Source organism: Plectropomus leopardus, chromosome 4, assembly GCF_026936395.1.
Source record: "Plectropomus leopardus strain MGB_pleo_1.0 chromosome 4, ASM2693639v1, whole genome shotgun sequence".
Lineage (NCBI taxonomy): Eukaryota > Metazoa > Chordata > Actinopteri > Perciformes > Serranidae > Plectropomus > Plectropomus leopardus.
This window is the reverse complement of record NC_142179.1, coordinates 17,204,397-17,230,789: the sequence shown is the minus strand read 5'-3', so window position 1 is coordinate 17,230,789 and position 26,393 is coordinate 17,204,397. Positions and strand designations below refer to the sequence as shown.

Sequence of the window (26,393 nt, the reverse complement as noted above, 5' to 3'; positions counted from 1 at the left end):
AAAAAATCATATTCCTTTTCCTCCTCATTGTGCTAATGAAATTTGCAGGAATCACAAAAACATCCAATCATAGCCGAGGAGTCTCTCATGCATCTTATGCAAAATCGAGATTCTGTTACTGCCTTGCCTGTTTCTCAGCTTTTCAGAAACATATTTCAGTGTACTGTTAAGCTGTAAAATGAGAAAGTTTAGTCCAACTAGTGCGTAGTTTTGGCTCGCACATGGTGGCTGATTCACAAACGTTCTCATTTTACAGCTAAACAGTACACTAAAATGTGTTTCTGAAAACATCTGATGCGAGAAATAGGCAATGCAGTAACAGAATCTTGGTTTAGAGACTCCTTGGCTTTGATTGGGTATTTTTGTGTGATGGATTCTTGTAAAAGCCATCAGAAGCACAAAGAGAAAGGAGAACATGATTTTTTTTTCACAGGTTATTTGTCTTTTGTACTAATGTGTGGATAGAGTGATAGTTTTAGGAAATATGACAAAAAGTTGATTTTATTTAAATTACTGACTACAGCTTTAAACTCAAATACCATAGCTTATTTGCTTATTGATGATTTCAAATTTCATTGTACTCTAACTGTTGTCTTTATTAGATTGTCTTCATTCTAATTCTTAGCTAACCAGACATTCATTCATGCTAATAACTTCTTTCTTCATGGTAGCTGTAGCCATGAACATAGCCAGGCCAGACTTTAAAGGTTGAGCGTAATTTGACAGTTTTGACTTCTTTCATAGTTATTGCTGGGTGAAAAGAGTGTTAAATGAACCTATGAACAACTATTTACTGAGGGTTTATGTTAATCCTAAAATGAGAATGTGCAAATTAAAAAATGCTTTTCAGAGTGTATCTTTTACTACCCCATAATCATCAAATACTGCAGTTCAAAAGTTCAAATTATGCACAAAATCAGCCACACAGCCTTCATGGAATATCATTTAAAATGCACAAATTATTAAAAAGTAAGCTGTTGCATTTATTTTTCTAATGTATTTGGCATCTTGTACATGTGAGCGGCCAGGCAGAGATGTAACCAACCAAATTAAAACATTAGTCACATAATTTCTTTGAAACAGTTGAAACTACTAAACAGAAGAAGAGCCTGATCTCTGCTTTGAGACTGTTTTAAAGTCTGGAGGAATATAAAGTAGTCTTACGTCGTAAAGCAGTTAAAAATATGCTTCTGGTTAAACTTAAACTCTCAAACTGACAGAACAAGTAAAGTGGGCTCCAAGCCACGAATGACTATGAAGATATTAGTTTTTATAGATAAGGTCAGTGTTTTTAGTTGTGGTGCTTCAATTGAGTTTTAGTGCTGGCTGGAAGGCAAAGAAAGATGAGGAATGCTTTGACATTGAGCACCTCTGACTCCTGTTTAAAGTTTCTCCCAGTATCTGTCCTCTGCTACACTGAATAGGTGTTGAAGGTGAGAGAAAAAGAACAGAGGCCATGCACCGGAGACCAAAGACATACTGCTCCAGAGGCCCGTTTACTGCTTAATGGACTGTGTTCTCAAATGGGACAGTTAATTAAAACAGTGGCCTGTCTGATCTCCCCCTGTTGTTTGTGTCAATGTGAGTCCGACCCCACACCAGCGCAAAAGTGTCGCAGCTGTGCAGAGGAGTAGAGAGTTTTATTGGTTCAGAGGCTTGTTAATAATCAGGCCTTAAACAGTGACTCATGAACTTGTCTTTTTCAGAGAGATTTCATCCCTTCTATCTGTCAAACGGCCAGGAGGTCTGCTGCGCTTAACATTGAAAGCTTTGTTAATTAGAAAGGTGTTTGATATGCAGCTCTCCAACTGTGAGATCTCCTACACACACGCAGTCACAGTCACAGTCACACAATCAGCACACACACAGTGGTTGTTTCTGCAGAAGTATAATTGTGGACACGCAATAACACAAAACACTACATTAAGAATCCTCAAAAAAATATGAGAAGGACACAAAGACGGGATCACACAGCTGTGATGAGCTATAATGAATCAAAGCTCTTGACAGTGAAGTATCCTTTTGAGTTGTTAATGATGGTGAGATGCAGGATTAGAAGATGGACTCATGTGCTTCGGCTTCTTTGATCTCTGAATGCATTAGTGTGAATGTGTGTCTACACACACAGGCATTTGTATGTGCCTTTATTTTGTCTGTTTGTGTGGGAGTTTGTTATCACCTGGTGTTGTCTGTTTTAAATCATCTTAAAACAGACTTATTGTAGAATTGAGTGCTCATTAGAATGAAGTCCTGAGGGAGTCCTGTGGAGCAGCTGCTGTGTTGCAGGTCTTGGTCATCAGCTGACCTTTGTTTTCCTGTCTTATTTTCCCCTCTGTAGAAACCTCTCTTTTGTCTTTCTGTTTTTCTTGTCTTTTCACTTTCGTTTATTTAAAGGAGCTGTATGTAACATTCAGAGCAGTATACAATGCAGGATCGTTGGTTACTGTTCATAAATAAGTAAACGTCAGCCCCAGATTTACCCTCGTTTGGCATTTTGCCTCACTGTATTTGCATTTGTTTTTGGCACTGTGTCACTTGGATGCCTGCTGTTTACGGTCAGACATCTGATCGCCACCTTTTTAGAAAGCCCTGACCTCACCTGATATGTATGGGGGTATATGCTCATGCTCGTAAACGATGGGTCGCAAATGTGCAACAAATTTTTTTGCTGACACTAGATATCAAACAAATGCCAGAGACTGCAGCATATTAACTTGCCCTGAGCTGCAAATTCATCGCTGCCAAGCATAGCGGTCCCTATTTACCAAATATGTCCTCCGTGTCACTCACTGCCTGCATGTCCGCAGCTCTGTATCAAACAGAAGTGTGAAAATCAAGAGCACCACTCTTCATCAAAATCTGGAGACCAACACGTCCCCCAGGAGGACACTGCACAACTTCCTCGCCATACCTGTTAATCATTGAATTCCGGTGTTTCATTCAGTCCCATTGCCACAGGTGTATGAAATCTGGATGAATGGGCAAACATACCCGCAGACACATGGAATGTCATAAAAGCTCCTGTAGGTGTAATTTGTAGGTGGCCCAATACTTTTATCCATATGGTGTAGCAGCAAACCACTGTATGCTGTTTGTTATGTAAAGATATGGTATAGCAATGTCATCAAATAATGAAGTCTAAAGCTGCACAAGCATGTTTGTGCATGTGTGTATCCTCTTAGCTCATTGCTGCTGCTTTGCACTGTGCTCATATGGTGGTTATTACTGATATTAGGACAGCTGCATTGCAAAAGCATTGCAAAAGCATTGCGCCCACCCTCTGGTTACCCCCAAGTTAACACCATTAGCTCTGTCAGCACTGTTGCCATTGTTTAGTGCTGTTTATGGAGTTGGGCACTATTAGCCACCTCCATATTAAGAACTCTGTGAAGAAAACTCATACGCTGTGAGGCCTTTGAAAACCACTTTGTGAAGAACTGACGCAAATCTTCACATAATGCTTTTAACAAAACTGAATATCTGTGCATCTAATAATCAGATAGATAGATGGATAGATAGATAGATAGATAGATAGATAGATAGATAGATAATTTCTCCTCAAAGAGGACATTCTTTTCCACAGCAGGTGCATACAAAACACAGACAAGTAAGACAGACAGAATGCATATCACAAAGACATAAGACATAACGAACAATAAAAAATGGATTCCATAACAAAAAAGGGGGGCAGCTTTATTTTTATGTGTAGCTGTAACAGAGAGAGAAATGTCTTACTTTGGTGACATCACTGTTTCTTATAGTGTTAAACAGCCAGTCAAAGTGCTCAAATCATAAGAAGACAAAGACTTGATTGATTTTATAGTTTTTTGTTTTTTTTAAGAAAAAGTTATAAAAAGAGCAGCTGTTATAGTTCTGCATGCTGATAAGTTATTGTTCAGACCAAGCCTGTGCGTGTTTTTTTTTTTTCTGCCGCACATGATATCTCGCAGAATGCTGCAAACTATTGGGATTCTCAGAAGCGGCTGATATCTTGACAGTGCTGTGTAATATGTCATGTACACCATCAGTAGCGATCAAAGGCAAGGATGAGCTGGTTGCCTGTGGAGAGCAGTGGGGAGCAGTGAAGGCAGGTCAATGATCACATTTTCACACTGACTCATGGTAACATTAAGTCTCTTTATTTCTCTCCCTTCGCTCCACTCTACCTCCCCTCCAGGGAGCCCTGCCGGCCGACCAGCCTGTTGCCTGCTGACTGGAGCTCGGGGCTGGGTTTGGGAAGGGAAGATGAGCCTTTACCTCCGGGACTGGAGACCCTTCCACTCCGACTGATGCAGCAGGACTGCACTGCTGTCAAAACCCTGCTTTTAAGACTGAGACGGACGCTGCAGGAGGTGGGATATGCACGAGCACACACCGACACAAGCATGCAGACTCCTCTTAACACGGGTTCATGCTGAGATTAAGACACTGACTGCCACAAAGCACAGGAATAACACAACTAGAGGCCAATATTCATTGTTATTCATCTTGCAGCACCTCGACAGACCCTTCTTTGATCAAGTTATAAATGCATTAAATTATTTTAAACCAGTAAGAGTAAGAGGTTAGCAAATCATAAGACGCGATTGGCATTTCGAACCAAAACAGTTCAGTGCTCCACTGACAAATTCTTCTCTCCCCGTTTTAATCAGCTCGATTTCATGTCCATGAAATCATCTCAAAATGGATGCTTTTCCACCTTTAAAAGGTCTCTGTAATCACTTTGTTTTGTTAATTTAATCAGATTTTACATTCGGAGGAGGAAGCTGGGTGGCTTATTTGAGCGTTTGCCATCATATTCTTTACATGCACACAGACACACACTTGCACATTAATCCTCCTATTTCAGAGTATCACTCTGCTCTTTATATGCTTTAGCTTGCTTAAAGCTTAAGTTTTACCTGAGGCTATGAGGCCATCTCAGTGTGAGTGAAAAACTAGTAAAATTACATCCACATCATTATAGGCGTGATTACCTGTAATGATCACTTAGCAGTGACACGTAGCAATAGCTGTGCAAGGTGTAACTGTAAAAGCCAGGGAACCATATTGATGGCCCTGTGCAGTCATGCAGTCGTTGGACTGCTTTACACCAGAATATAAATAGAACGTAATAATGCTCTAGTTTTTAACCTTGTAGAGCATTTACATTTGATAATTTATCATGTTTTTTTTTCTTTTTTTCTCAAGAGAACATAAAACTGTTCTAAATGTGTTGCATGCTTTTATTTAGGGTAATTGCAATTTGCAGAAAGCTTGACTTGGGGAAGATTCTCAGTCATAATGATAAAACTTATAATCAACTGCTGATTATAATTCCAGTTTTGGAGTTCACACCTGGCCAGAACATGATTACACTGAGGCCTAAACAATTGTACAAATTTTTGCAAAGTTGTGTAAGCACAACATCAATGGAACTAGTTATGTGGGAGTTTGTGTTTGGTGGCATTTAATATATTGGGTTGTGTACGTTTTGCTTTGGAATGAAAGTGCCCATATTTTCACAAATACCCTTTGTCCCTATATTTTGAAAGTATATACATTTACATACCAAAGAGGGATGTTAGTAATACCATATGCTTCAGTATTTGAGCAGTAAGAGCATCCATTATCAATGTCTGGCTGCTGTTCTCTTGTCATCTACATGGGTGACTCACCTTTACAAAATACAGCAATATTATACAGACCCACACTCACAAATACAAATACACAAAAAGACATATAAAAGGGTGACCAGACCTTCCCTAATACCCCACCATTAGTACCTTTAAACTAAGATCAAAGCCTGCTGTGAGGACCTTTCTGTGAATTACAGTCCACAGAGGCATATGTATGACTTTCTCCCTTTCTCGTCACTCCTCATCGCTCTGTTTCTCCCTCCCAGGACAGCTGTGAGTGAGACATGAGACATGAAAATGATAAGATAATAATTAGTGGAGAGAGACATAAACTAGAGTGGCAATGGAGAGACTAAAGAGAGAGCAAAAGAGAGAGACAGGGGGTACGCAGCACAGCAGCAGAGCATGAATATGAAAGAGGGGATACTTTGCCCTCTTTGCTTGCTCTGTTGTGTCATTAACTTGCAAATTTTGTTACCCGCCATCAACGGATGTAATCCACTCTGTGGCAAGGGGAGGGTGACTCGGCATGTCTGTATGCTTTGCATTTTATTTGCCTGACCTTCTGGTATTGAGCCCCAATCTTCTGTTGCATTCATTTGTTGTCACAGTCACAGCACCGGTGACAGCCGTGGACAAAGATTTTGCTTTTGGGTTGTTCATCTGTCCATCTATTTGTTTTTCCCCTCTCATGAACGCAATATCTCAGCTTTGAGGGAACTTCTTCAAATTCGAAAAAGGACAAAACCCAAAAACACTTTTCTGGCCATTATTCAACGCCATAATTCAGGAACAAAAGTTGAGACATTTGGTCAGGTGCTGAAAAGCACCTTGAAACTGCTGATTGTATAGATCTTCTGTGCTGCTGAGTTAAAGATGTGTGTTAAGTATCCACGTTTTGGAATTTGTAGCTTCTTTGCAGCAACATCCATATTTGAACACTGTCTGCTGTAATGACAACAACTTTGTGCTCTGTCCTGATCCCCTGGTTGTCCACCACAAGCTCACTGAGCTTCAGCTCGTCATTTCATCTCTAGAAATAGTCTCTAACGGATGTTAATATATTGGAAAGTGACAGTTAGCCAAATATTACACTCAATGAAGTCTTCACTTCATTATATGAGTCTGTAGTGTAAACAGTTATCAACCAGGTGCTCAAGTCCAAAAGTTCAGTATTTATCTCAGTATCTCATAGACATTCTCCATCTTTTCTGCTCTGAAACAGTCATTACTGTAGCAAAGACTTTCTTAAATTATAATTGAGCAACCTAAAACAAAGTACAAGTTGGTCAAACTTACATCATCCCTGAGAAGTGACATTGTCGCTCTGTTAAACTTTAAGGTTGCCCACAAATACAATAATATAAATCAACAGTCAGGACTGTGGAGCAGTTTTGGTAGAAACATTGCAGAGAAAGATAGCCATCGTCTTACATTACCCAGATTGTAGCTAGTTATGTAATGTATTATGCCTTAAGATAGACTGAGCACTAAAACTTTTTAATTTAATTTTTAAAAAGTCTAGCTGCCCTCTGAGACAACGCACACTTAGTTCAGTTGTGTTAGCCAGCTTTTTGGATAAAGAAGTTTACTGTGGCTCAAAAGTTGTCAGTAAGAAGACTTGGAAGCAGTGAATAAAATGATAAAAAGTACAACAACATGCCAGTATCTGATTTTCTGTCAAAAGGCCATGACACAGAGCTGTTAAGATGCAAATCATGAACCTTAACATACCCAGTTCAAGTCGGGTCATTTGTTGCATGTCTCTCCATCATTTCCTGTCTTCTCCCTCTGCTGTTTCGACTTAAGGTTTAAAAATGACAATTTAAAAAAACAGGTTATGATATAAATGCTGGTATCCTACAGAAAGCAAAGAAGAATGCATATCATTACACATGACACGCATGACCAACAGGCCAGATAATAACATCACACCATATAATTTGTTTGTTGTGCATCATTTTTGTCAGATTAGCATATTTAAGGCAGCTGTAGCGACTCCATCCTTCCCTGATTTGGTTCATTCTCAGCAGTTTATCCTGTTGGCTGCTTGGAGGAACATTTCTAAAATGCCACTGTCCATGTGTGCATTATTGTGCCCAACACAATGATCCCCATTTGTCAATGTCAGCCATGGATTCAAGCAAAACTGTGACGGTCCTATTCGTTACAGCATATACTCACAGCCTTTGTGGGCATGGTTGTGCAATATCCACACATGCAACGCCAGGCCCTGTTAGCTTGTGCCTCTGCAGCCCCTCCGTCCGTCCCAGTGACTCTGACCCCCGAGGCCACTGCTTGACTTGTGGCAGCAGCTTATTCTTTGCTGCCTCCACCAAATCTTTTCAGCGGCGTAGTGTTGTTATAAGGATAGCTGTCTGTATTATAAGCGTAGTTAAAAATGCTGTTGTTTGTTACTTTTGAGGCAGTTGTATTCATCCCTGCAGCCATTTCTTTACAGCTTTAGTCTAACATAAGAACTCCAGAAACCCAGGGTTAAAATAAATAAAGAAGAAAACTCAGCAATGCCCGAACAGCATTTCAAATTCAAAACACTCACCCAGTGTTTGCCACAGAACTCACTAAATTGCATGACAGCATTTTGTTAATGGCGCTGCTTTCCGATAAGAAAAGCCAAATGTCAATGAGAGAGAGAGGGCATAAATGCACCTTGAGTTATTTGAAGGTTTTCATTTCTTGATTTAACTGATGTGTGAATGTGATTAAATGGGTGTATCAAACTACAAAACCTGCTTTCCTTTCTTAGGCCATTCATCATCTTTAGACATTTAGCTCCTGGGTAGTGCAAGTCATTAAATCCAGAGCTCCCCGGCAGCTTTCCCCATTCTCAAATCTGAAAGGCTTTTTACTGAACCACATCTAATTGTGAGGACAGTTGTGTGTTAAGGCCTGTGGGACAGGGGTGACCTTAAAGAGAATGTGTATGTGTTAGAGAGAGAAAGAGAGGCGGAGAGTGTTTGGGCGTCAGTGAGTGTGCGCCTGTCTCTCCACATGGGGAAAGGCATTGATCACCGATGACACATTGAGGGCCTGACGCCATAGCGCACCTATAATTCTGATAGGGAGGTATGCTTCTTTAAAAGGTCAGCCAAACCAATAAACCGTCAAGTTTGTGCTGTGCAAAGATTTGGACTCTGATGTTTCTCAGAGACTGAAACCAAGCCAAAAAATATGCACAAACATAATCAGGATTTTAGCCTAAAAAGTGCCTTTTTTTGGGTGTCCTGACTGGAAGTATTGTCATCTCTCTCAAACAGCAGAGGCATTGGCTTTCATATAAATCTGCAAGAGGGCAGCATATGGCAAGAAACACATTGTTCAGAAAGCTAAGTGTGTGGAACATGTTACTAGCTCACAGTTTACCTGTCCCTGTCCCATGACATGTCTCTGTCATGTGTCCTGTCACATCCTCTTTGTGTGTGCTGTCATGTCCTTACTATGTAGCATTACATCAATATCAGCAGTCCTGCCTAAAGACATGACTTTATCCTCTCCAGCTTTACCATCTGTCCGATCATAAGCCGTCACAGGTGACATTTAGACCAGCGTCTGCTCTCTTTCAGAAGTGTGTGTGTTTGTGTGGAAACCCCTCTAGCTGCCCCTGCTCTCTGCCCACAAGACACCTGTGTCGAGGAGCAGAGCCAAAATGTGTCTGATCACAGCTGGTGTAAGAAAACACAGAGATTATGTAAGAAACCAGGTGGAAAGAAGTTACAGTATGAAGTTGTGTTCATATAGTCAAGTTCTGTGAAACCAATTATGAGCAAAAGGTGCCTTAATTCTAGATTAAGAGACTAGATATAATTTTGCATTTTAATATATTATCCCTCTCTCTCATTTTCTTATTGTATGAGTTGCCAGACTTCTCTGTGTAATGTTTTTGCCAATAGGGAACCTCAATAATGAGTTCTAAAACCCAAAAATGAATTAGCACTTCAACACCTCTGGTTCCTTTGTCTCAAAGTCAGTGGGTTTGAAATGAGACCTGAAATAAGGTCTGTGGTTAGTATTAGCTGAAGAGACTTTCATGTTTTGTTCCACAGCATAAAATACGTCAGTAAATAGCCCACTCGTGAACTTTGAAGCTTTAATGCATATTCAAAAAGACCGTTGCAAACAAGCGGCTAAATGAGACTACAGAACATCATCACATCAAATCATGCCAAACACAGCTTTACAACCTCGTTGTGGTGGTGGCAGCATTAATCATGCGACCATGGTGTAGTTCGTTTTAGCCTAGCAATAGCTTTTTACTTTACTACGATTGCATTTAGACTTCAAAAATCCTGAAAGTGGTGTTTATTTGTGAAGATTATCTTGCTGAACAAAACGTATAAGTTACATAAACATTTTTTTTTTTACCACAGAGCTTATTTTCTGAAATGATCCAAAATCCAATGGAAAAATGTCATAGGCTTTTTATGAAGGAATCGGGGCGAATCAGGCTTCCTGGTTGGTCTTCAGAAAAACGTCTTCCCTGGGACACTCTGTATTGATTGACAACAAAATTAAGTTGCAGGAATTAAGAGCTGGAAATAAGCTTTTTTTACACAACCCAGCTTCCTGGGTTGTGTAAAAAAACAGACAGGTATTAAATGAGATTGATCCTGTGAAAATCATTCTGGGCACGTCACTCATTTATCACTTACAGTGTGTATATCACAAACCTCATCTTAATGTTTATGTTTTTATCTTTTGCAGAGCACAGAGACGAGTCCTGCCAGCAGCCTCCAGTCTCTACCCATCAGCCCCTGCAGTGAAAAGTCTCTTCCATTTAAGGTAAACCCCATTTTATCAATATGCACAACACTGAATTTGTGTGTTTTTGTTTGAGAAAAAGGGAGAGATGTTTAGTGAGTGTGTAATAAGTGGCTTGGAGAGGACAAAGAGCTCCAGCAACACTTGTAGTTTGAAGAACAACTTTATTAGACCAACGTGTTTTGGCTTGTGGCCTTCATCAGGATCATCATCAGTGTTTTTTTAAACTTCAAGTGTTGCTCTTTGACTTCTTCAAGACTTTCTTTATTCATCATGCACATCGGAAGTTTGTGAAGTTGTGCCAGAAACCTCCACTATGCTTAATAGGTGGCTTGGGCCAACTTTCAACCAAATGTCATTGACATCTGTCAACCAGTGTGAGTGCATCACCCACACTTAACCTTACTGTCTCTCAAGCAAGCAAATGTTTTAATCAAGCTGTGCAGACACTGTACAGATCAAGCCTGATTTTAGAATTTTAGTCTCAAACTGATCACCCCTGACTAATCTTAGAATTAGGCTGGATTTCAACCATATTGATTGGTGTTTGACATGCAGTTTGAGGGCGGTTGCGATGCCTGATCAACTTTCGGTCTGTAGGACGACTATATGGATTTCTGGCAGGTCATAAATTTTTTTTGGCTGTCTTTGATTTCCCACACGGCTGCTGTCAAAAGATCTGTCATAAACTGTAGTGGGTTACTTTCAATGCAATTGAAGTAGTTGTTTACATGTTGCGGCTAAAGTTGTAGTCTTGAGACTATTGTGATATAAAACTGAACTAAGCTTTTTTGAAATTGTTGATGGCTTAAATCAGGGTTTGTATATCTATGTTCAATATGAGCAGGCATGTTGTAGCCAATTGAATCATACAGTATGACCCTAAAAGTTTAAGGTTCTGTTGTGCAATAGTGTTGATTCAAATATTGAAAATATTGTTTTTGCCATTATTTTATACACAGATATGATTTTGCAAAGTTCTGTAGAGGTGCTTTAAGTGAGCTACATATCAATTTTCTACACCGAGCAACAATTACTCACACAACCCTCAACTACATGGAACCCGCTAGTTCAATTAAAAGAGCACAGCAGTCTGTCTCTGATCAAAAATATAAAACTGAATCCTCCTTTGATCAGTGTGTCTCCTCCATTTTTACCCTTATCAGAACAATTAACAGCCTTTTTCCAAACCAGCTTCTAATTAATCACGAAGAGATCAAATAAGAAGAAAAAGGGACAAGCCGGGGAGGGAGAAAATGAGGGAAATATAAAGAAGAGAGTATCAAAAATAGAGGTTGGGATAAATTGAATGAGAGGGGGGCAAAGTGCTCTGCTTGTGTTGACAGGCTCCAGACCCTCTCTGTCAGCCTCGTCCATCAGAGCTGTGAGATCTAGATGATATTTATTAATCTCTGCAGGGACTGTGTCTGTGTGTGTGTGTGTGTGTGTGTGTGTGTGTGTGTGTGTGTGTGTGTGTGTGTGTGTGTGTGTGTGTGTGTGTGTGTGTGTGTGTGTGTGCGTGTATACAAGATTTACCAAGGGAGGGCTTTTGTTAAGCTTTTTTTCTGGGATTTAGTTGGGTGGCAGCAGAGTTCTTGTTAGGGAACTCAACATTACACGGGAGAGGAGCAGCAGACTTCGTATTCTTCCTAATACTCTGTGGTGTTTTCTTAAAGCCCCTAGAAATGTAGTGGAGTAAAATGCAACAACAAACTAATGTTTCTGTATCTGACCAGTACCAACAAACTGTGTACAAGTGTGTGTTAGTGTGCATGAACTTATATTTGTGTAACACTGGGAATTTTTAACATGGGGTTACACACAGTATTTTTTTTTGTCACTCATCTCAGTTTTTGTGCATTTATTTGTGTTTGTGTGTGTTAGAGAGAGCGGATGTTTTTGTGAGTGCATGCCCTCTTTATTGACCTACATGGAGTATCAGTGGCAGCTGGATGATAAGGAAAAATTAAAAATGTAGGGTGGGACACAGCATGAAGACAGCAGCTCTGGCTCAAACTCCCTTGTGAAGGAATGTACGGATGGACAGACAGGGAAGGTGGACAGCTGGAAAAGTTTGATCTGGAGTGATTAAAAAGAAATCAGGGCAAGTGTCTGTTTAAACAGTGCAAACCACAGTTTTTGTGTAATAGCAGACCTATATTACAATCATACAAACTGGTTTGAAATAAGCATGAAGGTTTATTGTTGACTTTGGAAACTCAAACTGTATGTATGTATTAAGTAGTGGTATCACAAATATCCAAATCCACAATTCAGTTTGATTTTCGATTTTAAGGTCATAATTGGATAAAATTTTCGATCTAAACATTTTTAAAGAACTGATAGCTCTGCCATTGCTAGGGTACAGCCAAATGAGCGAAATAAAAATATTAGCCTCCTATACACTTGCATTCATTGTGAGCTGAGGGGCAAATAAAGCATTCACTTTAAGTGGCAAAGCAAATTACATCTTTGCAATGATTGGAGTTCAACTTTGGTAAACTTCTACAAAAGTTGCAGCCTCAACCAGTAGAAAAAATCTCCATGCGGAGGAGACATTGATGTTGCTATGTTTAACCTGCAGATATTGTATAATATTGGCTGCAAAAATATCAAACAGCCCCACAAAAGAGATGCTGCCTGGCTTGCCATGAGTCAGGAGACGGCCACAGAAAATTCAAGATAATGGAGAATGTATCAAAACATACAAAATATTTTGTGGTATTTATTCGCAAGCTAGCTAACATTAGCTTTGACGCTGGGTTTCGGTGCTCGTCACATAAGGCACTGCCCACATTAAGCACAAATATTTCTTCGGCGGTCACTCGCCTGCATTCGCTCATGTGTGACCGTGACCTTAAATGAGTTGAGTCTTGTTTTGTGAAGATCAGTATATCATTGGTTTTATGGCCTGACCACTGGTTTGTGAGGCATCATCAATTGTGCTTTTGATTTCGATGATTGAAATAGAAACCTCATTTAGAATCGTGACAGCTCTTGTAAAAAAGATATTCATATTATAAGAGCAAGATTCACTCTTGAAACAAAGTTGGTTGGTTATGAAGAAAATGTGAGGATTTAGATTTTTTTTAAGGATTTGTTAATTCATTGTTAAATATTAAGAAAGCTGTGCACCAGATTATTAACATGTTTGTTTGCCAAACTTTTACTGAAGAACAAGCACCAGCTGGCATCCAAGTGTTAAGAAAATCTGGACAAGATTCTTGTCATAAACAGGGACAGTAGGCTATTGTTTTCTTTTTCTGATTAGCAATGAAGCGTCCATCATAACTATCCTGACTGTCTTTTTGCCTAACTAGAAGTGGACTGTGGTTTTGCAAAAGAGGCGAGACGGAGGAAGTGGCAGCAGCATGGAGATTGATATAAAGATTAGGGAGAAAACAGCAAGAGCTGGCGATATTGAGGTTAGGCAGGAGATGGAAGCAGGTTGAGGAAGTGTGAGAGTATATATATATAGAAGAGAATGAGTAAGAAGGTGGGAGGCAAAGGCTAACCCTTTGACAGAGCTGGAGGCATGCAAGAAACAACATAAAGATGGAGAGGGCATATTGCATGAGGAGAAGCTGAATATGAGGAAATAGTTGCGATGCTGAGAATAGGACGTTGTTCTTCTTGACTATAAGATAGAGTGAGGAGTGAGCAGTATGAGGGGGAAAGGCTTTAGGGTAACATATGGAAGCTATAGTTGAGGTGCATACAAAGGGAATGCATTCAGATCGAAGACATTAAGTTAGATAACTCAGTAAAAGAGGAGGAAATGAATATGGGAGTTCAAGAGATGGAGGTGAGAGGAAAAACAAGGGAAGAGTTTGAAGAGGTGGGCGGTAGAGAAAGAGAGAAGGGAGGGAAAGAAGAAAAAGAGGGGTTGTGGGAGGGGCGAGAAGAGGAGAATTTGTCCTGGCACTCCAGAAAACGACTCTGCGGATATAAAAATAATCTACAGTAGCCACCTGAGAGGCTGCGGTGTCACACTGCGCCCCAGTTTAATTTAGACCCAATGCATATGACATGATTTTTATCAGATTTTGTCCCAGTTAAAGTGTTCTACTGTATTTTAGAAGACTGAAGTAAAAATCTCACTGCCAGAGGTGCAGCAGTGTGTCAAAAAAAGTCTAGGACAGCAACTTTTGTACCTAATTAATTGACATTTGTGTACATTCACCTTTGTTTCTGCAGACACGAGGAACATCTTTTTATAGTCAAACATTTATCATTGTGTCACATGCTGCATAATTAGAAATTAATAATGTATTACTATAATGACTTTGAATTTATAATTATAGATTGCTCTCTACACCAAGGCCACAGTTTGAGAGGGTTAAAAAGATACATGTTTGCAGTAAGATGTGAACATACAATTTTCATGGGTACTCAAAACAAACTCATGCAAATAGGCAATTATAAACACACATCCTCACACACAGACTGAATATCAAAATACAAAATGTTATTTTAGAAGAAGCATGAGCACAAACCAGACTGCCAGTCTCATTTCTCTATCTGTCTCCTTCTTTGTCTTCTTTTTGGCTCTCTTTCATTCCAGGTAATCTCTTCTCCAAACACTGTTTCTGTCTGAGCCTCACATTAACAGCTAGGATGGCCAGTTTCACGCACACACACACGCACACTGTCACAAACCAAAGTGTGTTAATGTGTGAAAGACAGGGAAAGGTAATCACAAAGTTCTCAGGATTTGCAGTCCTGAATTTCATATTTTCTGTTAAATTTCTGTTACTCCATCTCAGTGTTTTTCTAGGTGCATTTCCATCCATCTTTTATTAATCATGTCTTTAACTTGCTTTAAAAAAATCTGATTGGAAATGCTAAATTTTCAGAAAAATCACAAGTATTGCAGAAAAGATTTTTACACCTGGGGGAGGTGGGAAAGTTGGTGTATTGATTAAATGTGAATGTGATTAATTCCAATGGAAACAGATTCACATTATAAATGATGACATATTGTCATGATGTACCATCATTTTGAAAGAAAGGTACAGGTACTGTTACTTTTTTAAAATTATCGTTTTGGCACGGGTATTGGACAGAAAACACAATACCCAACCCAACCTCCAGGAGCACATACTGTAGCTGTCATAATACTTTTTTCAAAACGTGCTATTTCTATTGTCCAGTGTGCTCTTCATTGTTTTACATCCATTGTTTTCCTTGCTTAAGGTTTGAGTAGTGCAGTTTTTATTACTCCACCTTGTTCCGTCCTCTGTTGCAGTGGTACCTAGATCAAGACCACCCTTCTGCTTATCTCTATGAACCAACTCTCAATATTTGCAGTACAGTAGTGAATGGAAAAACACATTCATTTGCATTTTCTTTTTCTGAATTTCCAGAAATTTAGCTAATATTCGTGCTACATTTGGATGGAAACCCCGACTTGTGATCATTTGAATAGACTTGTATCTCATAATACTCATTACGACATTAGCCAAAAAAGTCAGTTCCGTCTGAGGCTGGCTGCACAAAGACGACGTTGATCTACCGCATGAGGTCTGTATTTATTGTTTAGACTTCTTTGTTGTTTGAAAAGGAAGGCCAAAATGTTTCAAGTTTACTACCCTTTGCCCCGGGGTATCTCCACACTTAACAGCTGTGTTTCTGAAGTAACAATCCATGACACCTGCTGATAAGAGAAAAACAGAGTTATGGAGTGAGTAATGACTAAAGAAGGAGATTTAAGAGACTGCGGCAGCAGCTTAGTGTAATACATATATATGACTTCTGCTGCCACAACACTCAGCTTTGAATATTCACAGTAAAATGTCCTTATGACAATTGAAATTATTCCAGAAGGCATATGTTTTCTGCTGGTTTTAGAGGAGAGGAGCAGCTGAGAAGATGTTTTTTTTGCCTTGTGTTTCAAAGAGTTTTAATTCACTCAGAACACATAGAAAATTAATCCTAGTCAAAATACTCAAGACTTAAGACTTATATCTGAAGACTATTTGTTACATCTAAGCCATAGTTAGAGCCTCTCTTTATGCAACCAGCTTCTGGTCCGCTAATATTTCATATTTTATACTATCATTGATGTGTCTGTGGGTTCCTGTCTCAGCAACATGAAATACAGTAGAATTACAGTATTTCAATGCATTTAATTAGCCTAATTTTTACAACCACTTATGTTATATTTAATATGTCTCTGATAATTCCAGCTCAGTGGCTATGGCTATATTTTTAAGACATCTAGGCAGGTGAAATCTCTCTTCTCTTTCAAACTGCATAAATATTAGAGGGCTGGTTTGACAGGTTGCCTAACTGTTTCTGTGTGAGGTGTCAGCTTTTCTATCTTTTGAGGTGCTTGAGACAGAGTACATACAGCATCATCATGAGTGCTGCTGTTCACCAGACACAGCATGTCCTTCAGTTTATGAGGAGAGACACAGCTTGCTGTGTACAGTATTCAGATGCACAGAAATTTTTATTTTCAAAGCTGCTGAATCATAGCATACTGAGGAGATGATGGTGACCTGGTCTCCAGAGTCTACTGACAGCTGAGTAAATGCATAACGACAGGTGACAAAGGTCAGACTTTTAAATTGTACGTTCTGGAAGGCTTGATACTGTATCTGTATGTGCAAATGACACATATTTCATCACCTCCTCTCTCTTCTTTTTTTTTTTACACTTAAGCTGCTTCTCTCGCCCTCTTCTGACAGTGTGTATAAATAGTATGCTATTAACATCATAATTATAGTCGGTGTGGCAGACGGATAAACACAGACAGCAGGCAGACAGACATTAAGACAGATAAAGACAAGAGCAAATATTTCATAGCAGAGGTAGTCAGTTTAATGCTGGGTCAGTGTGCACAGATTTGTTCATGTTTTTTTTTTTTGTTTTTTTTAATCCAGCCATAAATATGAAGAGTTTATTACTTAGCCATAGGTTGTTTAAGCACCTATCTGAGACATGAAATAAGACTTGTATCCATTTTATCCAGGGTTTAGTTGGCTTGATCAGCCTACATTGTGGCACTTTCTGTACTCAGTTTTTGTGTTTCAGTTCCGTACAAGATACGAAGTACGCTCACCTGAAGTCGACCTTTAAGTACTTTGTACATAAAGCTTAACTCCATCTATGTACTTTACTGTAGTTTGTTAAATGAAAACGCCCACTCAATTGTTAGCAAACAGCAGTGACGTAGGTAAGAGCGCTGTTGGGTTGTATGATGTACTTATCCATGGTCATGGATAATATTTTCACTGCTTTCACTGCTTGCTGTCAGGCAGCCCTTTCAGATGGGGGAATGAAGCACTTATATTGCTCTCTTCAAATCCACCAGACTCCTTTGACAAAAACATTTCACCTCACAGAACACAGGAGTCACTGGTCTACCGTTGCCTCAGTCTGTTAATTTGTTTGTGTTATTGTGTGATTTTGGATCCAAACTAACTCGCCTTCCTCAACAGTATTTGCTTAGCTTCCATGCCACTGCTGGAGTTACAGGAATATAGCTACAACAACAGAATGATTATAAAAACTCAAAAAAATGGAGCTGCCTTTCAATTTTCGGGGTGCACTGTTTTGGAAGAGTTTTGCAAAGAATTCAACTGCTTTAGCATTTTGTACCAAAAGGGAGTGCGTTAATGGAAAAATCAGACAATGAGTTTTGAACATGACCCTTTTCAGACCCAATTTTCTGATTCTCAAAAAAGCTAGTAAAATGCCAGTAAGTCATTACTGCAATCAGTTGTTTTCCTCTTGTCTTTCAAGAGAGAGTTGCTCCTCCATTTCTCATTTTGGGACAACAGTGTCCATCAGCACCAAACTGAAAAATTAAGCAATTTGTAGTACACTTGCCGGCACATTCCAACATACTTTATTTTGCAGTTTTTCCATCTGTGAAAATGTGTGATATTACCCTAACCCTATATTTAAGTTATATATAAGTTATTTCTCAGTTTGGATACAAGGAATAAGTAATATATGGAGACATACTCTATGTAATATGTATGAAGCCCTCAGAAATTTCTCTCTGTCCATGCGATTTAAGAACAGTATACTCACGTCAGAAACTCCTGTTTGATCCATGTCGAACTGAAGAACTTATTTCTTACATGCTTTGGCTTTCTGATGATGTATTTAGATTTCAGTTTATAATTCTTGTGATTACATATGGGCCTCTGCATGGTCAGACCACTGCCTACAGTACATGTGTGATATACTTGGTCTCTGTACAGCTAGTGGATTAAGTTTTCTTTCAGATCTTCTGACCAAGAATCCTCGGCTGTTGGTCAGACTACATTAAAAACTAAAGGTGATTGAGCATTTGAAGCAGCTACCCACAACACTGGAACTGTCTTTCCTTTGGGCTTAAGATTCGTGGATACAGCTGAGACCTTTAAATAGCAGCTTAAAGCTCCTCTCGTCAGATTGGCTTTTATTGTTTGGTGTCTGTTCTGTTTCTGTGCGTAGTTTTACATAATTATTGTGTCTTAAACACCTCCACGTCCTCGTCATCCTGTTAGAATTGAAGTTGTTAAGGAGGTCCGTTCATGACCAAATAAGGTTTGCTGGTAAGACAGGCAGCTTTATTTGTGATGCACATTTCATACAACAGGGCAATTCAAAATGCTTTACAGAGCATTAAAATGTAAAACACAGAAAATGTATAAAAGGTAAAATTAATTATTAAACAATATATTTTCTTAAATAAAAATCACCCATAACAAAAGCAAAAGTGCAGACAAGTGATGCAAAGATAAAAAGATTACTTAAAATAATTCAAAATCAAGTTTAAAAACAAGTTTGCAGTTGATTGGAGTTGGCAGTGTAAAAAGCAACGTTTTTAGCTTTTTTGGTCAGAGTCGAGGCTTGTCTAACATCATCTGGGAGGTTATTCTAGGTTTGTACTTTATGATAACAAAACGCTGCTTCACCATGTTTTGTTTGAATTCTTGGAATGGTCAGTAGACCAACCCCAGATGCCGTGAGGGTCCTGGAAAGTTCATTGGTCACAAGCATGTACTGGGCCACGCAGTGATTCATACACAAGCAGCAAGATTTTAAAATCTATTCTTTGAGTGACAGGTTGCTAGTGTTAAGATTTTAGAACTGGAGCAATGTGGTCATGTTTCCTAGTTTTTGTCAGGACCGTAGCAGCTGTTGGAAGTTAGCCTAAAATGTAGTGACACTCCAGGATTATGTAGTCAAGGTGATTATACCATCTTACATCCCTTCCAGCCCCTACAAGTCACAGGCACTTCTGGTTTAAGAAGTGAAACATTATGGATAGGTGGTTGGTAAATTGGTATAAAGAGGAGAATGCATTTGATTATGCTGTTATTTCTCACAGCCATTGCCCCAATTTCAAGAAATATGCAATTTGTTAAAAAATTGGAAGAGAGGTGTCAAAATAATAGATAAACAACATTCACGTTTTCTCTAATGTCTGTTTCAAAAAAAAAAAAAGCGACCAAATTGAATAATTTCTGCTAACAAGGGGAATGTAATTCATCTCCATACCCTCTTCAACTTGGTGCTGATTGCAAGCATAGAGTGGCCTTAACCTCTATACAAAATCACATAAAGTGGATGCACTCCAATGATTTTGATCAGATTTATCCCCACTGAGGCCATTCCAATCACATTAGAAATAAATTCGCATGCCCCACTTTTCTTCCACAGCCCTTTCCATTCAATTCAGCCTTGAAAAATTGGTTGGAATGCCACCTGATGGGCGACTTAATGCACATTGTGATGCTTCTTTCAGCAAACAGAGTAAAGTTTCTCATTTTAGTTTTAGATTTGTTGCCTTTCTCTTTCTGAATGACTTTTGCAGGATACTACAGGGCCGGGCTGCTCAGCAAAGGGTGTTTTAGCAGATAGACAACAAAGTTAGGCCAGTGCACTTTTGGTTTTAATTGTAGGTCATCACATTGAGGTCATAATAGCGTGTCCAGTCCCTTGGTATTAAACTCTGCGTGGCCTAGTTGAAATACATAATCGCTCTCTCTCGCTTTCTTATCCTTCTGTATTTCTCTCACAGCTTCTCTTTCTTTCTGTTTACACTCTTAAGGTCTTGTCTGACCTGTAAACAAACCACGCAAGTCAACAAAGTCTACATGGATTTAGTCATGAGCTTTTTCTGAATGTTTGAAACACAACTGCTGGTACACATGCAATGTCATGCACGCACACACAGGGCGAAGTAAAAAAACACTGTGCAGTTGTAGCCAGACAGCTCATTTAGAACAGCCTTCAGTCCTATTCGGGTGAGATTAATTTTAGAGGCTGACTAATGTAGTAATTGTCACAGCATGTTAGCAGTTTTTCAGTCCCAACCAAATCTCATGCTAGTAATTTCCCGCTGTTTGTGTGTGTTTGTGTGTGTCTGTTTGTGTGTGTTCTGGCAATTGGGAAAAAAATCCTTATTATCTATAAATACTAGTATTTCCTCAGCAAAGCCAGGTAAACAGTCCATTCTAATTGAATACTGCTGGGATTTGTTTTTGTTAATTGTTTGTCAATTTCCTAGTGGGAAAGATTTTTTTGTAGGTTTTATCACCATCCAAGCACTTAGCAAGGCTTTTAGCTTTGTCCTCCTTGACCATTATTTTGTGTCTATGTAAAACACCCAACACAGGCCTGAACATCAATTAGACGTCTAAAATGAGGCAGACAGAAAACAAAACCCATCAAAACTTTTTGAGACACTTGCAGATCTTGAGGACATTGGTCTTACTAATCCCTTGTGGAATTGTGAAACATTGCCGTCACCTATTCAGCTGTCAAGATGGATGGGAAATGTTTATTTGGTATAATTGTGTGGAAATGAGACTGCACTTTCTCTCACTTTAACTATTTATGGCACAATTATGCTCCAAATTAAGTGCTTGTCAGATGGTTGAACAGCAGTTGAACCCCCCCCCCGCACACAACACTAACACACACACACACACACACACCTTTTCAATGTCAAATTAAGGGTGGTACGCCTGTTTCTTCAGCTCTCTGAAAGCAATGATCTGACTCTCAGAAGCCCACTTCACACTGTGATTGGCCTCATGTGCAGAGGTGAGAAAGTTTAACAGGGTGCGTTTAGATCTTTAAAAGGCGAGACAGGTTTATCTCTATAGCACCTTTCAACAATGAGGGAATTCAAAGTGATTTACGTATGACATTAAACAAAGTTTTAAAAGAATTGAATTATAAAGCCTTAGAGGGTATTAAAAAGTCTTTAATCTATGTTCATTAATTATAGTTATAAAATGTTTGTGTATCAGATTGTGGGCTGTTGGGAGAAATTATACCCCTGTAAACTAAAAGTGCAAATTTTGAGGCAGTGGATTCTGCATCTATGGCACTGCTTAGTCTCATTTTTGTGGATTTTCAGTCAGCACTAACAAACCTGTCGCAAACACTGTCACTACTGCTTGCTACAGCAGATGTTGGGGCGCACTAACAAAAATGTGATATGATAATAAATCATTAAAAGACCAATTGTCCATGCAGAGGTTGTGTTAGACTTTCTTTTTGGCTGTCATTTTAGGGACTGGGTCGCAAAATTCTGTCATGATGATTGTTTTTTATTGCGTTAATTTCCATTCATTTTCATTTTTTAATTATTAATATACAGATGAGGCTAACAGATAAGGGCACGAAGAGAAGGGATGAACAGAAACACTGTCTGTGCGGTCACTTTTTATGTCAACACCGCATGAAGTGACAAATGATCTTTTCCAGCACATAAATCCCTCTTTTTTTCACCTCAATTATCAACTCTGTCACAATTATTGGGCTTATTAACTAAACTTCTGACACTCAGCTGCAATGAAACTGAATGGAATGTCATGTGGGGATACAGCCTACCAACACGATGGCAAAAGCCAGCACATGAGATCACAGACAACAGCCAATTAATATGTGCACACCACCAGCTGACAAAGGTGTGAAATACTTAAAGTTACAGTCGGTCGCTCTCTGTGTCCTAATCTGTCAAAATGATGGACAGTCTTCAGATTTTTCTGTCATTGTTAAAACAATTCAGTCAATGAAGGAAAACAGCCAGCTGATGCAACCTCTGAGCCCATGATTGTTTTCTATCATACCTTTATACCTCAGCAGACGTGATTGTGAAACTGGTTTTAAATGGTATTCTATGTGGTTTTAAAATAGTCTTTCAAAGTCTGAACTTTGTGAACCCTGAAGAAACCCTGTTCAAACTTCACTGTCCTCTTTCACTGTCCCTCTTTATATTCACTTTTTTGTGTGACAAATCCAGCATCAAGAGTGTATGCATTGCGCTGTTCAGGTATTAAAAACAAAACTTTTGCACACCTCTAGACCAGCAGGTGTCTTCTGCACTTGCAATAAGCAGAAATTAATCGGGAATAATTATGTGCAGGTAAAATACCAATTTATTGATATGTCAACTGTGAATATTTGAAACTGTTTCATTACTGATTGTCAGCATTACTGATACTATTGACACTACACTCCAACAGAGTTGACACACAAACTGCCTCTGTGCCCCCATAGCCCCTTCTCACTCGCTCTCTTCATCCCATTTGAATTAATTTCAGAGTGGCTTTATTAATGCTGGAAACGTACGTTTACTGAAGAAAGTGTGGAATAAAAGCAACAAAATGTATGTACAATAGGCCAAGATCTACTAGAGCAAAGAAATGTTTTGTCTTGTTTTTACTTGCACTTAAGTGCATTTTTAATGTGCAACATCCTCAGAGGCTTCACATGTGCACCACCACAAGAAGACTATTTGTTTCACTTATGATAGAAAAGTTTTAATGTCATTTTTTTCCTGCAGTGGTTCTGCTGTTCTTTGCAGCTAAGATAAGCAGTCATTTTTGTCTTTTAGTAATTTGTCCTTTTATTCCCCTGTGGTATTGAACATTTTGTTGAGAATCAGTATTGTATTGAAGTTAGAAACTCCAGTATTGTGACAAGACTAATAAAGTTGATTGAGTTCAGTTGACTCAATAATCCTCCCTTCACACTCAACAGGTGTCTTCATAATGCAGCCAGTATAAACCAAAAAAATCCCTTTCAGCTATTTAGAATCATTAATACAATCTTTATATAACTCACTTGTGTACAGGTTATATTTGTACATTTCTGAATATTGATGTGACTCGGGGATCAGGCTAGCTGTCTGTTTTTGCATCAGAGAGGTCATTTAAAGGACGGTGTTGTAGCTATATGGTTCCCTGTGGTCTCCCTCTGACTCTCTGTCTGTCCTTTAGCTAGATGGCTCCCCACGGTCTCAGACCATCATGCTCAGCCTCAGGCCCTCTCTGTCCTCTCCTTCTCTCTATCGCTGTCCCCCTTTCCTCCTGTTTCCCCACTCATTTTCCTCCTGTTATCTTGCCCCTCTTTTTGTCACCTGCTTTTATGTCCTTGAAGAGGTAATGACCGTCTGTCCGTCATTTCCTTCTTTCCATCTTATCGTTCCATCTCTCTTATTCCTTTGCTCATATTCTCTATTTTCTTTTTTCTTTTTCACTCTGTGTCCAGATTTAAGCTTCCTGTCAATGTTTGAATTAAGTTGAATATTTTAATCAAAACTGCTGGGTATGGAGCCAGGCTACATTTCTGATTTTTGACCTCCCTGTGAGTCAGTGTGCAGCCTGAGATCCTCTGGCGGCTGCCTCTTGGCTCTTCAACAGTCCGATAACTGGGCTTTAGCAAACCCTGCCAGTGAAAATCAGGTTGTCAGACTTTAATTTTTGCTGTTTTCACTTCAGCAACTTTGAAACACAAGTCATGTCAAATAATTCTACTTAAAGAACCTAAGTGGGTAAATGAGACAAACAACACAATTATAAGCACGAATACATCACAAACATCAAACGCATTTTTACGTGACACAATGACATCTCTTGAAAATCATTTATAATTGTCTATTTTTTTTTTGTTTGTTGTAAAGCACTTTGTAACTGTTGTTTTGAAAGATGCCTTAAGAATAATGTTATATTTATTAGTATTATTATTCTCCTGCCTCTCCTGTCTTCTGTCTCTGTTGCCGCTCTCCATCTTTCCCCACAGTAATGTCCCCTGACAACACAAGGTCATATTAAAGTGCCGTGCGCTCTGGGGATGCTGCCATAGGACACACCAAGTTTATCACAGACACGTAGAGAGGAGAGGAGATCACAATGCCTGCTGCATGCGTGACAACTTTATTACACGCACACACACAGTAGCAAGAACAGCAACAAACTCATAAATGCACATAAAACACTTGCGAACACACGTTAACTTTTATGGAGACAGCCAGAGAAACACATACACACAAACACACACATACAAACACCTTTTCTATGTTGTCATCCTGTTAGGCTCTATGTATTGCTTTTGCGGGAATATGGTCCCTTAGATAAATCACCACTGTCTGCAGTGTCCTGAGTAATGTGTAACATGGTGTCTTGTTGCTTGTGTTTAGGAACCTGGCAGAGAGGAGGCCTTGCTGCAACAACTGAGAGAAAAAGATGAACTGATTCTCAGACTGCACAGTGAACTGGTGAGGTCCACTAACCTGTAATTATACATGATAATCATAATAATGGGCAGGTTTTTGTTCAAATGTGAGTGCAAAACAAAAAAACTGTCAGTGTTTTTCTAGATGTCTGACATCCTCTTGCACCTTTGTGTGAATCTTTGCAGAGTATTTTTTATTTTAAAAACCATATTAATTCTTTTTTCCAGGGATGGCATTTTGAATTTTAAAATGTCTTTTAGTTATAGTGGGTATAGACCATTTCACTAGAGTATTGCAAGGCAAGAGCTTGGGTTTACTTTCTGTCAGCTAATTTCACACCCATAGACTGAATCACAAGGTTAGATAAACCAATAACTTCATGGTAGAAAACCCTTTTGTCATGTTAAAAAAAAATGGCTCTGAGCAAACTCTGGCCAGGGTTCCTGCTAATCCTTAAAAAGTCTTTAAAGGCATTGAATTCAGTAATCTAAAAATAAGGCCTTAATTGTTAAGAAAATGTCTTATATCATAATTGGTAACATCTATTTTTTGTTAAATATTTTCTCAAATTCCTCTTCTTAAACTCGTCACAATGGGACTGGTTAGTGGTGGACCATAGCTTCACTTGGTAATTGTATAAGGTAAAGCAGCGAAAATATTGAAATACGGTGTACATTTACACTGATTCTGTGGATTTTTTGGGTCCACAGCAGTACATTTCTCAGCTTCTGTGCCAGTAGATTTGGTTCATTAAAGATGTTAGCAAAGCAACAAAGTACATAAAATAAGCAGAGCAGAGCCATTAGACAGGTCAGAACACTGTGCTCAAGAATATATCTTTAAACATTACAGTTACATCTGTAAAAGACAACAGAAATAAACCAGTTTGCAGATTTCAAATATCTCTGCAATACAAATCAATTGCCAGTTGTAAGCCCAGTAGTGATGCTGTCACAATGATTTGGCCTATAAAATATAAAGCATTACAAAAGCAAATTCAAAGGGACCTACTTTTTTTTAGTTTATTTTTTTAGGCTTTTATTGCCTTTAAGTGACAGGACAGTGTGAGCGTGAAAAAGGAGAGAGAGAGAGAGTGGGAAACATGCAGCAAAGGGCCGAGGCTGGAGTCGAACCCATGGGCACTGCGGCGAGGATACAGCCTCTGTATATGGGGCGCCACTCTATCGACTGAGCCACCAGACGCTCCCAAAGGGACCTACTTAGAGTGTTAACGTCATGCTTGAAACAGTCTATAAACAGAAATCACAACACAGTGTTGAGCTTCTTTCATGAGAGTTGATCTAACAAAATAAAATAATAATAACTTTATTTACATGGCACCTTTAAAAACACATTTTACGTGCTTTTACAAACAAAGCCAAGCCAAGGCAGTAAACCCAAGAGCCAATAAAACAGTTGAAGTTAGTCAATAATACAGAAATTTTGCGTGTTCATTTTGTACTAAGGCTGGAAAATTAATAAAATTTGTTATCAGTTGTCTTGTAGTTCATAGTTCTCTCAAA

General features: G+C 39.0%; 1 protein-coding gene across 1 annotated transcript in view; it reads left to right on the top strand.

The window, feature by feature from the left end:
* ccser1 (coiled-coil serine-rich protein 1) overlaps positions 1-26,393 on the top strand; it is a 157,665-nt gene that overhangs the window by 47,914 nt on the left and 83,358 nt on the right. The window contains exons 7-9 of the mRNA XM_042488761.2: positions 4,178-4,352; positions 10,341-10,418; positions 24,835-24,912. Of these exons, the coding sequence (XP_042344695.2) occupies positions 4,178-4,352; positions 10,341-10,418; positions 24,835-24,912 (331 nt within the window). The remainder of the gene's footprint in view (positions 1-4,177; positions 4,353-10,340; positions 10,419-24,834; positions 24,913-26,393) is intronic.